General features: G+C 41.5%; 1 protein-coding gene across 3 annotated transcripts in view; it reads left to right on the plus strand.

The window, feature by feature from the left end:
- The window catches only part of CDKAL1 (CDK5 regulatory subunit associated protein 1 like 1), a 658,258-nt gene that overhangs the window by 102,841 nt on the left and 537,896 nt on the right, over window positions 1–17,521 (plus strand). For all 3 annotated transcript variants that reach the window (XM_019544002.1, XM_019543993.1, XM_019544000.1), the window contains one exon: window positions 12,785–12,869. In XM_019544002.1, coding sequence (XP_019399547.1) covers window positions 12,785–12,869 — 85 coding nt within the window. The remainder of the gene's footprint in view (window positions 1–12,784; window positions 12,870–17,521) is intronic.

The following is a 17,521-nucleotide window of genomic DNA, read 5'->3' on the forward strand; positions in this document are numbered from 1 at the left end:
AATCTGTATGAGAAAGGCTAGGGAGAAGCTGGGGGAGAGTCTGCGATTTAGTATAAGAAAAGCTGTGGCAAGGCTGGGCAAGGAAAAAAGCCCTTGGCAGTGTTTCTTATCAGGTGCAAGATGCAAGCTGTGGATTTCTAACAATACTCCATTTCTAACAATATTCCATTTCTAACAGGATGGAGCCTGGCGAGGGTGGAAAATATTCTTCATTTCATAGACATAGACACTTGGGCTGGAAGGTACCCCAGAGGATCATTGAGTCCAGCCCTGCCCCATTTAATAATTCTTTATTATTTTTTTCCCCCTCAAATGGCTTTAATTTTGTCTTTTCCCTGCCACCACTACTTTCCAGCCTCCTTTGGTTTAACTCTCCCAGATTGGTTTATATGAAATAGACAGCCTAAAGGACGTACAGTAGTGGTTTGAGATGAAACAACAAAACAAAACAGCACTGTTATAGGCAACTCTCACATTCTGCACAGCTCTCACTCCAGTGGGCCTCTTGCAGCAGAATTCAGTTTACTCTTTGGTCTACATCTTTGTGTCTGGCCACACTGTGCTGAGTATAGAGCCCCAAAGCTAAGGACAGACATTCAAAAAGCCTGAGCCTGAATTGATTCATTCTTTGCAGGTTAGTTTAATCTGGCTAGGTTGAACCAGTTTGTAACTGTATAGAACAGAGGTGGGCAAAATGCGGCCCGTGGGTCAGATGTGGCCCGCCAGGCCATTCTATCTGGCCTGCGGGGCCCCTAAAAAAATATAGAAAATGAAAATTTATCTGCCCCTGGCTGCCTGTCATGCAGCCGTCGATGGCTTGCCAAAACTCAGTAAGTGGCCCTCTGCGCAAAATAATTGCCCCTGGTACAGAAAGCCAGGCACACGCTGCTGTGCCTGCTGTCTGTGCCAGAGCTCCAGTGAGGGAGCAGAGGGGCAGAGAGCCCTGCCCAGGGCTGCAAAGCATCTGGGAAGCTGGGAGACTCTGGTTTAACTGAAACCAGCAAGGGGTCTGGGACAGACATTGCATAAACCGGTGTGAGCCAAATCGGTTAAGTCTGATACTATGTTCAACCAGGTCTATCTCAAACTGGTTTCAGCCATTTTCAAACTGGTTTATGTGCACTGAGCGTCTGTTCTGTTAAAGGTTTAAACCAGTTTCTGGTCACGTAAATCAGTTTGTGTAATGTCTGACCCTAGCCCTAGGGATTCAGGGAAAGGTAGCTTCCTGTAATGGTAAGATGTTTCTGGGTTAGGATAAAAGATATTTGAAAAAAGAAAAAGGTTAACACTTTATAAAACCTTGGTGTAGATGGGCAGTGTGTTAGATGGTGTTAAGAGTCATTGGAGGGTCATTGTGTTTACCTCCTAGTTAAAAGGGCAAAATGCATTTTATCTCCTTCGTGTTCCCAAGGTTGTGCATTCAGAAAACTCAGGCTTTCTATTTAACTCATTCAGATTGGCTAATATTAAGTGAACAGCTGGCCAGAGCTGTAAATTTTTCTGTCTGAAGAACCCTAATCCCACATTAGACTCATCGCAACCAGATAAGCCATTTCTGAAGTACAGGTTACTTTGCCTGCACTAGGTTTTTTAAAATGTGCCGGTTCAGGTGTTAGCTGACATGTTTTTTAACCTTAGTCCTAGTTTAGACACAGTTTAGAGCAGCACCCCTAGAAGATAATTTATGCCATGGTAATAGTCATAGCTCCCAGAATTCTTTCACTACAGCAGGCTTTGGCTTGGAGAGAGAAGTTATGTTGGTTGGAAGAGAAGTTATGTTGGTTGGAGAGAGTAAGTAGACCACAGAGCTGGCTATAGTGCCAATTATGCCCTGTGTAGAACATTGCTCTTGGCACTTGGGATCTGATTGAGAGTGTACTGAGAGCCTGCAGATTTACCTTGGCACTACTTTAAGTTGATGAAGAGCCTCATAGTATTCAACACCATTAAATAGTTGAGGGATATACAAGTTGAGCACATAACTGGCCATTGTCAATATGAAGATCCAGCCAAGACCACTTGCTAGAAGCTAGAGTCGGGGGACAGACTGAAAGGGCCACCTCCCCTTTAGCATACAGTATGATAAAGACTAAGAATGCTATAGACAGTACTTGACTGTGGGTAAATGTAGACTGCATGCTAAAGACAATGCCTAAGAATTTCACCACTTTACATTTTTACTATGTGCTGTTGTGGTTAACATGTGCAGTCTTATGCCTCAACCATACTGTACCATGCAATATATTTTTTAACTTTAACAGTACTGTTTCCTGCACAAACTTAAACCGCATGCCTAACAAAATACCTAAGACTGCTTTACTGTCCTACAGTTATGTATCAATGTGGTTACTATGTTCAGGATTCTGTTCCTCTCATAACTCTGCCTTAGTGTACACGTTTAACTTTAACATTTTCTTAATAAACCTTTTAAATCTGTTGTTGTGGATATTTATTATTGACTTGAATGTCCTGGTTACTGCCCTGCTCTGCCTGAACAGCTCAAGTTCCCACAGGGAGCTTAGAACCTACCCCATCGTGGTGGTTCTCTGGATCTCATTCATTTGCTGTTGAGGAATGTGTTTTAGAGACAGCTGAAATATAGAAATAAAAACTTTTTGGCTGTAGCACAAGTACAGTAATTTAAATAAAATCAGGAGGGATTTATCTATAGCAATGAAAAGCAGAGAAACAAGGGGACAGCTAGTGTGTTTGAATCTAACACTGTTTAATGGGCAGGGATTGAAAGTCTTATTTAACAGCAGCCCAGTTTTTATCTCTTGTGTATCTTCATTCTTTTGGCCTTAAAACTGCCCTTTTTTATTTTCTGATATAAAACTGAGCACAACATTAATAATCCTTGTCCATAGGACACCTGTGGTATTTAGTCAATTTTAAGACAAGGTTTTCTGTCTCAATCAGCACCGGGGGTGAGGGGAGCATGAAGAAAGCTCTTCATCTTACATTTGTATACAAGGAAACCTCAGTAAATACATTGTCTACCATTAGTCTGCTACCAAAAGTACCATGTGCTCTATAATAGAAACTGACTATGAAATCGAGTCAGTGCAGCCCACACTAAGCATGACTATAAAACACAAGGCAAAACATATTCAATATACTGGCTCACCATGACTTGGGGAAAAAAAAAAAGTTGACACTGGGGGAAGAATTACACACAACAGGCACTATCGTGTATGTTATTCAAATCACCTGCACTAACCTATCCTGTTGTAGGTTTCCATCTGCACATTTGCCCATATGGCTGAGGGCAGGCAAAACTTGGGGGCATCCAAACACCAAGTCTCCAGGCTTGGACCTGCATGTAGGATGCCTGCCAGAAGACTTTGGAAATATCCGAAGCCCCTGGTGGGGGTGGAGGATGTTTGCCTGTTGTAGGGCAACTTATGGTTCTGGACTGACTCATGGATATGGACTTGATTTGGCTGATTCGGCTTGGAACATGAAAAGTTTCTTTAAAAAAAAAAAAAAAAAGTACTCTTTCTTGGCACAGGAAACCCATGAATGTGGCACGAGGCAGTACCCTGACCGAGGTAATGCATAGTTACCCTCTCATTCTCACTTCCAGTAGGAAGATCCTGGCTATATTCTGACTTTTTGGAAATGGGAGATTCCTTCCTAGCTTATTCCTGGAGCCATATGGCTGAGGGCAAGTGAAATGGCAACTGAACCCTAAGCCTCCGAGTTTGGGCCTGTATGTAGGATAACTGCCAAAGGATATGGAAGCATTTGAAGCCCCAGGTGGGTGTGGAAAATGCTTGCTGGTAGTAGGGCCCCATATGGTTCTTGAATGACTTGCAGATTTGGAATTGATTTGGCTGATTTAACTTGGAATGCCAACATTTTTCTTTAAATTAAATAAAAAGTTTGTACTCTCTCTAAGTTAGTGCTGAAGTGCTGCTTAAAGGTGCATTTATGTAGTACCTGTGCTAAAACTTGTAATAGTTATAAAAAAGTAAAATACACTAATTCTGGATGAACTAAGCCTATGGGTAACTGTAGTAACTTACCTATATGTAAATTACTGCAGGCATGTTTACTTCAAGCTACTTGTTTTCAGATTTATCTCTCTCTATTCCATGCACTCAGGGAGAGCAGGGTTAGACAGTAAAGGGTGTGGGGAAAGGGCTGCAGGGGGAAGAAGTTGTGGGGGGCAGAGGGCATGGGTGTTACCTGCTCCTCTAGATTTATTTCCTCTACTGTAGCAGTGGGAGGGGGACAAATTCAAGGCCCACCTCCAATGATTAGGTACTATACTTGGAAAATTAGGACAATTTGTTCATTTTTCCATATATATAATCTAATTATTGGGGTGGTCATCTTCTATCTGAATAAATGTGGTACTTCTATAAGTGTCCCGTAATTCATCAGTAGCTTCTGTATACATTTTTTTAAGACCCTACATATCTACTCAGGCATGCACCTATTAGAATTTTTCTCTCTTTTTAACAGCAAAAGAAAGCAGAAATGTTTGTATGCTTAATTCAGTAATTGAAAATTAAGGGAGTTGCATACAAGCTTTCCATGTTTACCATTTAAATTTGAGGGGGAAGAGATGATGGTAGAAGTAAATGTACTGCATCATAAACAGGTGTGCTTTGCTGCCTGATTGATAAGCAACTAGACTTCCTCTGTGAAGTCAGTGGTTTTAATAAATTTTGCAAAGGGGAATAGGTTGAAACTGTTTGATTAGATTGAGTAGGTTGTCATAAACAGAGTACATAAAAGAACATTAGTGAGAGAACAGAAGTTTAAGTTGATCTTCTACTCTCTTCCCCCCCAAATCGTATTGCTGCTGATAAGAGACCAGTGAGATTGTTTTGAAGCATGTGCTATCTCAAATACTGGTACTTTCAGCACAGGCTTGTCTGTGTGATGGGCATAATCAGTGAATGGGTGGTATAGCTTCTAAAGTGGCAGCTGATATGCTTTGAAGATTTCAAGCAGCTGTTGTCTGGGAGCTCATGATAACTTTTTTTTTTTTAAATGCTGCAATGGGAACAGTACCAAGAGCGAAATCTTTTTTCCCCTCTGGGGTGTTTTGAATTATAGCTATATAAAATGTTGTGTGAAGTTGGTGTTCGCTAAATGTTGCATGGAATGGTATACATCAGAGGGCTAGCAAATGGTGCTTGTGAAGAACATTTCTGTGCTGACTACTTAGCATTACATTTACTTAAAATAGTAGCGCTCATGGCCCACTTGCACACCTCCCTGTAGTGCTGGTTTGGGGGTGGGGGGTGTGTAATTAAAAAATAAATAAAAGGACCTCCTTCTTTCTTCTCTTCCAGTGATAACATGGTGGCTAAAGGACAGGGATGCCAGAGAAAGAGGAACATTCCTCCTTGACTGTCCCTGGCTAATTTTCACAAAATGTGGGGCAGAGAGATTAATTCCCAACACCTGCTCTCTCTGAAGAAATATAATGGACCAATAAAGTAACCAGTACTTAATTAAAATAATCCATGGTCTGAGAGGATCACCATGGCCAAGGACTCTTGAAAGTAAATAGCAATAAAACACTGAAAAATCTGTCTGTGTGTTGGTACGGGGTGGCTTAGGTCAGGAGTTGACAACCTGTGGCCCACAAGCCAGCTAGCGCATAGAAGAACACTGGATCTGGCCTGTGGCAGCTCAGAGAATTGGCAGCATGCTCCAGCTACAGTGGCAGAGGAGGCACCCCTAGGGTCTTAGTATCTGCTTTCTCTCCATTTTCTGATCACTGGGGGATATGGGTCTGTGGGCAGCAATGGGGGCTATGTCATAAACAGCAGCCTCCAGTGACAAAAAGGTTGCCAATCTCTGATTTACATAATTGGCAATATGATAGAGAATCTCTGCTGTTTTTCAGATGGCTGCCCACTGTCTTGGTCTACAAGTGCTCCATTTTTGAGATCAGATATTTATGATCAGAAGTATTACTGTGAATGTGTTTATTACCACTGGTGCTGAAACTGGCCGGTGGGCTTGTGTCATAAAGCCTGCAGAGCTCTCAACAGTTTTGGAAATTTGGTGGCAGGGGAGTGGTGGAAGCACTAATTACTGTGGATTTCAGAACATGTTTCCAGAGTGGGGCTGGACTGCAGCAGATCGATTCAGCTGGCATGCAGCTGAAAGGTTGAGCACCGCAGGTTAATAACCACTCACCATGCTTGATACACATGGATTAATGGTTTCCTCAGGCTTAATCAGGGTAATTAAGCTGTGGTTTCAGGCCTTGTGGCAATCTGTGGGGAGGGGTGGTGCTGCTGGGGCCCCTTGGCCAAACAGAAGCTTGGGGTGGGAGGGGGCGTTGTACTTGGCTTATAAAAATAGTGGTCATCTCCTCAAATTTGGTAGACCTCTATTCATAGGGGCCATGTGACTTGACATTTGGTCCCTCTCTCCCCTCCCCTTGCCATGTCTTCCCATATGCTACTTTTACTAGCTGTGGTCTTATTGCACCCTTACATGGGGTATGCGGCCTTACTATGGAAAGTTGTGTTAAGCAGAGAGGACCTCAGTGTAATAGAGGGAATTGCCCATGAAATTACCACTAAAAACCTTCTTCTGAATCTGTAGAAGTTTAAAAAAAATAAAGGCATATATTTTCTAATATGCCATAGTTTTACAAACTAATATAAATATTTAAAGAAATGGTGCATACAGTTGATTTTAGGCTTTCTGTGGGTACAAGTGTAGGTACATCTGGGAGTGAGTCCCTGCAAAGAGGGTGAAGCAGGGCTGGTGATTACCGGCAGGGCTTTGGTAATTTCTTCTACTTTCTCTGCATGCTCTAATTTTACATTGGTCAATCTATTTTAAAGAAAAAAGATCCTGTTAAGTTGTAGGCTGAAGCAGTTGATTTGATCTCCCGTCTGTAGCTTTTTCACATGACACATTGCTGCAATCTGCTTGAGGAGAGCTGTGCTGAGCTGTGACTTCTAAAGGAACAAAAACATAAACAGAGTTAAAGAGAATTATAAATATGTTTTTGTGCTGTCTGTAGGTATATTGATGAGTCAGAGTTTTACCACGTTACCCTTTTGTGGATTGCGTAATCCTGACAATTTGTTTTCCCGAACCTCCCAATTAAGTTAGCAGTGTTCAGAAGTTTCCATGGCCTTTTTAGGTTTCTTTGTACTATGTTGTTTTGCAAAGAGAGTGATAGATTTTGTGGTTTACTTCCAATGCAGCTTTTCTTTCATGGAAAAGATGTCACAATGCGAAAAGGCAGTGGTTTTGAGTTATGTCTTTGAGCTTAAAAATAATGCTGATTTGACATAGTTGCAGGGTTATTTGTTACTATCATAACATAGAGAAGACTTAGTTGAGGTAATACTTGACTTCCAAGTTGACGAGCATGAAATAATATTGCAATTTTTAAAAATATCGACAAGCTGAGTATCTAGAAGATTAAGACTGGGAAGGAATTGATTTGACTCTTTTCCCAGCGTAGATCATGTTGCTTTTTAGAAGCAATGCTGTGTTGGAATGCAGAGGGACATCTCAGTGGGCCACTGCTCACTCTGCTTATGACTTTTTTTCTCCTGATCTTAGTGGGTGATGTGATGTCATAGAAAGCCCTTTGCTCTGTCAGTGGTCAGATAAACCTTCCCACAAAGATCCCTGAAGAATTTACTAATGTCAGCCTTCCCAGTTATCTTGTGCTGAACTCTTCACCCCACTTACAGGACCTATTGGCATCATGTACTTGCCCCATCTCTCCAAGATGACAGCTCTTGAGAGGCCATTACTTCAGCCCTTAGGGTAGGGTGGTTGCAGATGCTTGTGGCAGATTGAAGATATGCTGTCTTCTACAGTAATGAAGTCATGCTAGGGTCCCATTTGAGTTTTCTTTCCAGGATGCTTCTGGGCAGAAAATCAGCTTTCCCACTTCGGACATGTAACCCAGTTTTGGGGGTGCTGATTTTGGGAGGGAGAATGTGTTTTTGGTATGTGAACAGATATGGTAATTCTATCCATTAGGTAGGTTAGAGCCTCCTAGCCAGGACAGACATCATGCAGGTTCTTACAGGATCATTCCCACTGCTGAAATGTGGAGAGGACTTCCAGGGGATTTGTACATGTGCTGTGTTTACAAAACACTCTTCCCTTTCAGTGGTGTCTAGGTCAGATCCCTGTTTTAGAAGATCTGTTCCACAGTTTCCTTCTGATAGGTGCACATCTCTTTCATATCAGGACACTATTTGTGAGTCACCAAGAGTGGATTATATATGAACATAAGCAGACAAGGTTCTTTGGATAAATCTGGTATCTTTTATTAGACCATCTCAGATTTACTCAAAGAACAGTGTCTGCCTATGTCCTTAGACCAACATGGCTACAACATATACTCTTATTATGTGGATAATCACTTGGAAAAAACCTTTAGTAACTCATTACTTGATATATTTTGCCCACATATCTAAGTTTCTTATCATAATTAGGTAAGTGGTTCTTTTAAACATGTCCTTTCACATTTTGAGGCCCTGTGTTGAACACAGATTAACATAAACTGCCTGGTTCATTGCAACTAATACTACTATTACATAACTCTGATTTAGGAAAACAGAAAAGCTAATGACCGTCTGGAAGATATTGTTTATAAATATAACTGAAGTTTTCCATTTTTTTTCCAAGTACACTTCAGCTATGTTGAGCAGTTTGATGCCAGAGAACACAACTACTTTTTTTTTTTTTTTTTTAATGTGTGTACACAGTGGTGAGGGATTAGAGACATTGCAGAGAGACATTATAGTGGTTATAACCTGGCCCTTACAACAAGAAAAGGTGTACGTTGACAGTCTCAGAGTCTAAACGTCTGTCTGCATCTGGAGGTACTTCCTTGGCTCCCATCACCATAGTAACTGAATGCCTCTCAATCTTTAACAAAGTCAGCTTCACATCACCCCATGAAGTGGGGAATCTTATTCCATTCTTATAGGTGATAGAGGGACTGAAGCACAATAACAATAAGTCACCTGCAGGAAATGTGGCAGAGCAGGGGATAGAACCCTGATGTCTCTCCTCCTGGGTTGCTATCCTCGCCCTTAGACACTCCTTCCTCTGAACAAGGGTTCCCAAGGCTTAAAAATAGTGACAAAATACAATGATATAATATTTCTCTTCTCATTGTGTTGTTCAGTTCTCTCAAGTGCATTTATGTCCCACTGGAATTACACTTAACGCTGTCAGTCTCTTGGTATATCATGCCCCAAAGTCCTCAACTTCCAAGGATGTTATGAGGATAGAGATGCATATAGCTACACGCGGAATTTGTGGCTGTGGAAGTAAACGCATTTAAATAACATTGAAACAGAATTGCAGCAACACTTTAGAATTCACTGTGTGAATATACTCATTTAAGCAAAATACTTACTGGCTAAACAGCACAAATTATAATTCATTGGTCATTGTTGCGGTTGCCCTGAGACATGCCCTTGAATTTATGACTTCAAATAAAAGAATATAATTGTTAGGGATTCAGGTATAAACACTGTTTTTATTTTTCTCACACTGTTTCCTGAGTGCCAAGAGGTTTTGGGTCAGCCTTTCTTGCTTTCAAAAGTAGTTTAATGTATTCCCTTCCTTCCCTTTCCCCCAAAATGTACTGATGCTTATATTTAGGGCAAGAATTGTCTATTGAGTGGTTCTAAAACCTTGCACACAATACTTGAACCTATAAAGGTTATAGGAACTAGCTTCAAAGAAAGGTCCTTTACGTTGTCCTAGTCTGGTTCTTTTCAGTAGTAAATTAGAATTTACTGTTCTTCCCTGTTTGTGAATGGATGCTGAAAATACTTGCTTCTTGGGCATTTGAGTTAAGCCTCTACACTTTTTTTTTTTTTAAGTAGTATTTTTTTATGGTTGACTCTGAATAATTAATCATTTAGCATAGGAAATGGGCTAGTTACCTGATTCCCTACAACATTTTGTATTTGAACGTGACAAAAGATGTTAATTATGGAGCCTCTAATAAACATGGATAAAAAAATAAATCCCTTGGAACTCTTTTTGTCATTTTAGGGTAAGGACTATTAGAGTTCCTGGTTTGCATATTTGCATCTCTACTGCCTGCTTTGGTTATGCAGCTGACAGTTAACTAAGAAGTGGAATAAATCTCTTTATAGGAAACAGTGAGACTACAGATACCTATTATTATTTTTAGAGCTTGCAATTGTATTAGGTGTAGAGGAGGCGGGAAGAACTGTGTGCACCTATCTAACATCAATTCAGGATTTTTTGTGTTAGTGATCTGTCAACTAGTTAAAAATGAGGTAACCTCATTGGTTTGGTTTTAAACAATTTTGTCTTTATTACTTTCTAATAAATTATCTTGGCCCAAAACTGGCTAAAAAGTAATAGCAAAGTAAAACAAAGCTTGGTGAACCAAACTGATACACTAAGCCATCCTGAGAAGTCTTGTGGAGCATTGGGAATGTAAAATGGCTCTCCTGAGGTCTTGCTCATAGGATTTTCTTTTAGAAAATGAAGCGGTATTCTCCTAGGAAAGTGATCTCATATTATTCTGCTTCTATGGTGTTTTGCCAATCAGATGGAGACCAGATAGAGATAACATTAGTGAGCTGTTTGGGAAAGTGCTAGATTATCTTCCATTTATTTTGGGAGGCTAAATTTTGTATTAGATGATGATGAAGAATTGCTTTTCTCTTTTAAATAGTTCATTTGAAATTTTATTTTAATGTCAGGTAAAAATAAGTGTTACTAATATCATACTTGCCATTATCATACCATATAATACAGGGATAAGCAAAGTCTGGCCCGCGAGTGCAAAGTCAGTGCACTCCATTTCCCAGCGTCCCCTGCCCGTATGGCTAGGGCTGGTCTCCATTGACAGCCATGTGATGCTGTGGCTAGTAAAGCGAGCAGAACACTGGCTTGCATTCATAGATGCTTCTCAAGGAAATCACAGGACGTTATTCTCCCTTGTACTCTGCCTTAGTGAGGCCGCAGCTGGAGTACTGCGTCCAGTTTTGGGCTCCACAATTCAAAAAGGATGTGGAGAAGCTTGGGAGAGTGCAGAGGAGAGCCACGTGCATGATCAGAGGTCAGGAAAACGGACCTTATGATGAGAGGCTGAAAGCCCTGGGACTCTTCAGTCTGGAAAAGACAGGCTCGGGGTGATCTGGTGGCCACCTATAAATTTATTAGGGGTGTTCACCAGGATCTGGGGGAACATCTGTTCACCAGAGCACCCCAAGGGATGACAAGACTGAATGGTCACAAACTCCTCTGTAACCATTTCAGGCTGGACATAAGGAAGAACTTCTTTACTGTTTGAGTCCCCAAGGTTTGGAATAGACCGCTGCCTGGGGTGGCTCAAGCACCCACTTTGAATGCTTTCAAGACACTTTTGGATGTTTATCTTGCTGGGATCCTATGACCCCTGCTGACTTCCTGCCCCTGGGGCAGGGGGCTGGACTGGATGATCCTCCGGGGTCCCTTCCAGCCTGAATGTCTATGAAATCCCAGCCGCGTCTGAGATATGATAGCGCAAGGCTGGGGTTGCCATGGAGACCAGCCCCAGCCATACTGGCAGGGTGCATTGCAGGGCAGGGGCTTGCTCCAGAGCTGCTGGGATCTTGTGGCAGGGGCAGCTTGGTCTGGGGCCAGGGCAGAGCTGGGATCTGCAGCCTGAATGCTCTGGGCAGGGGAATGCAGCTCTTCCCTGCCTCAGGACCAAGGAGCTAGGGCAGAGCCACAATTTGCTGCCTTCGTTTCCCCTTCCTGGAGCACGCAAGCTGCAGATAGTGGCTCTGCCCTGGCTCTGGACCAAGCTGCTCCCACCACAAGATCCTAGTGGCCCTAACAGCATGGCTGGGGTTGGTTTCCATGGCAACCCCAGCCTGGTGCTATCTCAGTGCGGGTGTGGCTGGGGCCCCAGTCATGCCGGCAGGGTCTGCTAGGAAATGGAGTCTGGCTGCTGGCCAGCTCTACCATTTTGCCCACCCCTGACATAATACCATGCTTGTTCATAAACAGAATGGGAGTGCCTGTAAGCATCACTCCAGGCTGCATCTCGATTAATGTATTTAGAATGAATAGGGGTGTGAACGCTACGAAGAAGTTCAGTTCTGGCTGAATGTTACAGGCCTTCCAGTCTTTAGGGACTACTCTTTTAGCAATGCTGCTTTAGTTTAAAAAAAAAAAAAAAAAAAAATCTTCAGGATGTTCATGATAAAATGATACATCAGTGGTACAAAACTATAGGTTTTCCTTCCTAAATAACTAATTATTTTTCCCTCCAATGAATATACAGGATTAATTAAAGACTGAGGTGCTTACTTGATAAAAGAGTTACATGATAACATTGAGGTATGCCCTCTTGCCTCCAGTCCATCTGTGATGCCAGTCCTCATCGAGTGGTTGTTTATATTTTTAAACAAGTATTTTTGTGTTTTTCACTGTTGTTGCCTATTGTGCATGGAACTGGCTTTTACTCAGATTGTGAGTTCTTTGGGGCAGGGACTGTCTTTCTGTTGTTTATGTACACAGTACATATGATGGCATCCTGGGCTATTATGGGGCATAGTGGAGCACAAGTGTGTTACATTATTACAAATAATAGCAAAGATATGTTTTCATTAGCCAAGGGCATGACATTTCCAAAAATGTTGCACTAAGGTTTGACTATTGAATCCGAGGGTATCTTTGAGAGCAGGCCATTCTTTATAATAGGTTAAATCTAATCTCTTGAATGTGATATAGACCAGAAGCTCCTAGTTTGAGCTCTAATTCTTTAATGTAACCTTCTGTCTTCCAGAGAACTCCACAGAAGCAGACTTATGGCTGCTGAACAGTTGCACAGTAAAAAGCCCAGCTGAAGACCACTTCAGAAACTCAATTAAGTAAGTTGAAGTCATTTTTTCCAAAGAAGAGCGTATCATATTTATCTGTGATAAGTCTTTGGTTTTAAATTATACCTGTTTTCAATCTAAAAGTAAACCCTCCCTGGTGTATAGCAGAAGGGAAGTGTGAGTTTGAATGTCATGGTGATCTTCACTCACCCAGCTGCAAAGGATTTGTAAACCCTAATGTGGTAATTGTCAAAATAGGTATCCTGGGGTTTTGTAAGTGTTTCAGTAGTCCAGTTGCTTGAGAGATCCAACCCTCTATTACTGCAGTGGTTTCCAATTAATTTTTTAAGAAAGATTTGTTAGTGTTTTCCTTTAAATAATTGCATACATGTTTTGGAAAGGTCTGTGAATGACTAACTATGTTAGTGATATAGAATCGTAGTGATAGTGTTGGGGACTTCCACCTTTTTGACTTCAGCAAAAGTATAGCTGTAATGAGAGTTAATGGAAAACCTGAACATTCATAGGTGGATTGTGTCGAGTATAAATAAAATGTGTTATTCCCCATTGCTCATGTTACCTGCGTGGTGTTCCTTTTAGTAAACAATCCCATGGATGTTTCTGGAATCAGTTGTTTGGTGTAGCCTATTGATTGATCATTTGCTGAAAATTCACTTGGCAAGGAACATACAGTTCTCATCAAGCAGCTGGCACACTAAGTGGGGGTGGGGAGGGAGTGGTAGTAGGGATGGGAGCTTGATTGAAGCTCTTGGCTTGCAGTCCTACAGCTCCTAACAACTCCTCAGTGCTGTGCCCTGGAACAGAAACAATTTGCCCACAGTGGGTGAACAATTAAAATAAAAAGATTCCTTCTTTATCCTACAGAGAAGTTCATTTCCTGGTTGCCAGTGCAGTGTTCTGTGATGAGATTAGCCTCATGTGTTGCCAAGAAAAGCTTGCTTCTTGCTTTCCAGAACTGGCAGTCAGTGTGTATGGGCCAACTAAACAGATGACAGGATCTTTTCCAGTTCAGTTGTGGTGATCTTTCTGCTGTACTGATCACAGACCAGAATTGACAGTAGAAGTGTGTGCCTTGCTGGATGGAGCTGATGAAGAGAGAGGCCCAACAAAAATACTCCCTGAATTTCATGTTTTTGCCTTTCCTGCACTCGTGAACCTCTGTCTCAGTTTTCTGACAAACAGATGTGAAAAATAGTCTCTCTCAGTTGATTCTGATTGCTGGCAGCCCTTTCTTTCTGCTAACACATTCATTGTACTACAACTTTTTCAGTTTTTGACATGACTTAATTTTAGGGAATGAGGATTTTTTTTCTGTTTCAGTATTTCATAACGATTGCACTGAGAGATGTGTTTGAGATGTTCTTCTGTGGGGTTTATTGATTTCTCAGGTGCATTGTGGAAATCTTGTTTCTCTCTTTTATATTAAAGTTAAAGAGGAGGTGAAGCGTTAGACTATTTCACAAATAGCATTTCATAGCAGCAAACTTGAATGAGTAAAGCTACTTGTTATTTTGTCATGTCAGAAGTAGTTAGCTAGGTTGTGGTCATAGGGATCTTTGTTCCGAAGAATTTAATCACTTAGCTTGATAAGGTTCTTTTGCCCAAGGAAAGATGTTGTAGCTTTAGAGTTTAGTGTTTGCTTTTAATGCAAAATATTGAAGACTGTTTATACAATTGCTAATTTTAATCATACTACATGCGGGCAAATACTTGGATCTTTGTAGCTTTGTTTATTCTTTGGTTTCTATAACAATTTCTCATAGTGACTTTTTTGAGTATTTATGGCTTATTTAGAATTTCACTGATTCTAAACAGTAGCGGCATGTGGTTCCTCCTCTTTAAAGAACTGCCTTGGATCAGTGACTAATATTCCTTGGCCAAATAATGCATTTGAAACCAGCTAGTAGAATTCAGCCTCTCCAATGGCAAACTAGTTATATAAAATGGATGTTTTTTTTCCAGGTTGCTAAATCACAAGATACAAAAAAGACATGAATACTTGTTTTAAAGTCCCAAATACCTAAGTGGAAAGAGTCGGTGGGTTAATTGAGTTAAACTGTATTTTAGAAAATGGAGTATTGTTCCAGGAGTAGCAGGTAAAATATGTGTGATGGGAATTATGAAGGAACTACTATATTTACTTGAATCTAAGACTGTTTTCCCCCCCCCTCCCCATTTTCCCTTCCTCTTGGTTTTGAGTACAAGTCAGTGGAGGGAGGTGCTGGTGGCAATTCTGGCTTCAGCTGTGACTCAGGGTTGGGGTCGGATTTGCAGGTGCTGCCTGCCCCACCCACCACCGTTGCCCCTGCAACCTCTGTCCTCCCTTCCCCTTACTACTTATCCTGTGGCACTGGCTGGGCCCCAGAGCCTGGGCTGGAGCTGTTGCCACTGCTACTGGACTTGGGTGTGGCCAGAGCAAGCATGCTCTGTGCTCCAGGCTGAAGCAGAGCTGGAGTCAGAGGGTAAGTGGCTGGGAGGAGGCTGCGGGGCAGTGCGGGAGGCATAGGACAGGTACTGGTGGGAGGTGCCAGAGAATATAGGAATAATGGCCAAGTAGTTTAGGGGGTGGGGGGAATTAGGCATGAGGAGGTCAAGTCATGGGAGAGACGGGTAGCAAGGGTTCAAGCTGCTTGACGCCTGCCCCTCTGCCGCTCCTTTCCCTGCTGACTGTGGGGGATGAATTTTAAGACAACCCTTCAATAATTATAATTTACCATGTACAGAATATAATAATTTTATAAATTTTCCATATATAGAATCTAATTATTGGGAGGGCAGGGTCATCCTAAATTCAGAGTGGTCCTGCATTTGGGTAAATAAGGTAGTTACGTAGGCGTATTAGTTTTCCAACATTGCAAAGGCCATTTCTAAGTGAAGTGCAAACTTGGTGAGTGTGTTTGTTTGTTTGTTATCCACTGAACACCAAATAAATAAAAAAGAATTTCCATCAAATGGCATTTCTCTCATTGCAGGAATTTGTTTATCGGATACCATCCCAGTAGCATTAAAACAAGTAATGAAAAGGAGGAATATTTGCTTCTGAGCAGCACCTGGTTTTCATACATGGAATATTAATTCTGTGGGGTAATGTTTACAGTGCAGATATGACTAAACTGACTGACACAAGCAAAAGAGTCCTGTAAGGCATATATGTGCAAAAATGACACAGCAGGTCCCTTTATCAGATTTATGCTTTGGCACCAGGTTAAAACTGACTGTAGAGTTTTATGCCTGTTGGACATCTACATAAACTTTACATTTATCCTATAAAAGACATGACTACTTACTAGAATGGGCATACGGACTGTTTGACGAGCAGGTGGGTCCTTGATGATCATAGGTATGCCTTTCATACTGCAGTCCTGAGCAGCTGTTTACCAAAGGGCAGCCTGCGGAAAAGATCCAGAATCTGAGACTCCATTTGACAGATAATTTTTTGTTTCATGGAACTCTTGCTGGAGGGGAAAAATAGACCTTGGCCACAATGTAAGTGCCTAAAATGTAATCCTCTAGGGCTACTATCAGATTTTTTGGGGGGTATTACACATGGACAATTTTGATTTCATTGGACCTTTTGAATAGCTAGTATGGAAAAAAAACCCCAGCTAATAAATGACATAATGCTCTGATTTTTTTTCAAGAGTTAATGGTACAAGTATTTATATAAGTAGTATATAAATTGGGTAACTGCTCTCACAGATGGCTGGCCATGTGTACATATAGTGAAGTTTGACTATTTTTAAAATTAAGATGGTTCAACAGTTAAACTTTGGGTGTTACATATGATGAAAAATGCCTTACCTCCCATTTGGGATTCAGTGATTCTCCCAGCAAGATGGAAACAGTTTTAAATGCTACTTTTAAAAAGGCTTCCCATTTTGTACTTAATTTATATATAACTGCTATAAATGTCAAATTTAAGGATTCCCTGCTGATCAATATGATCTGTTTTCTTTTAAGCCCTAAGTTCCATACATAGTGTCTTAGATGTGGTTTGTGGGGTTTTTAAGTGCATTCCCGTAGGCTTGATTGAAGTAACGTCACCTTGCTTTCTTAGAAGCACTAAGCTGTGATAGGTGATGAATGCCAAATGTCTTTAACAATTGTCAACGATTTCTACAATTTTGTTTTAGAAAAAGAGGGAACTTGGAAGTAATTGACAACTTCTTTGTATTCTGTTTATCCTAGAGACCTAACCAGACATTATATCTTGAATAAAACTCAGCATGTCATTCAAGGAGCTGTCAAATATCGTCTGAATGCATACAGAATTTTTTTCCTGCTATACTAAATAGCGCAGTCTTCCCCCCTCGCCTGCCCCCCTACCCCCACCACACTCTGTAGCCTGACAGCTCTGTTAATCATATAGAAAAGACATTTTATGAAATGGAATTTTTCCTCTGCAATCCCTTGCATTATGGCAGGCATGTTAAACTTGCTCCGGCTGGATCTGTGGAACCAGTAGCAGTTGTGGTGGGGGTCTGGTGGTGGTAGGGCTAAGCAGCTACAGAGCAAGCAAGGACTGTCTGCACAGCCCTCAGTCACCTCCTCCCCCTCCTCCCCAGCATGCCAACAGCCATGTCCATTGGGGTTTAGGGGCCCCGGATTTTGCAGTATGCCCCACCCTTAGCCCTACACCCAGCTTTTAGTACCCTGCCAGTAGCTTTGCAGGTCAGATTGAA

Source organism: Crocodylus porosus, unplaced genomic scaffold, assembly GCF_001723895.1.
Source record: "Crocodylus porosus isolate Cpor-Errol unplaced genomic scaffold, CroPor_comp1, whole genome shotgun sequence".
NCBI classification, from domain to species: domain Eukaryota; kingdom Metazoa; phylum Chordata; order Crocodylia; family Crocodylidae; genus Crocodylus; species Crocodylus porosus.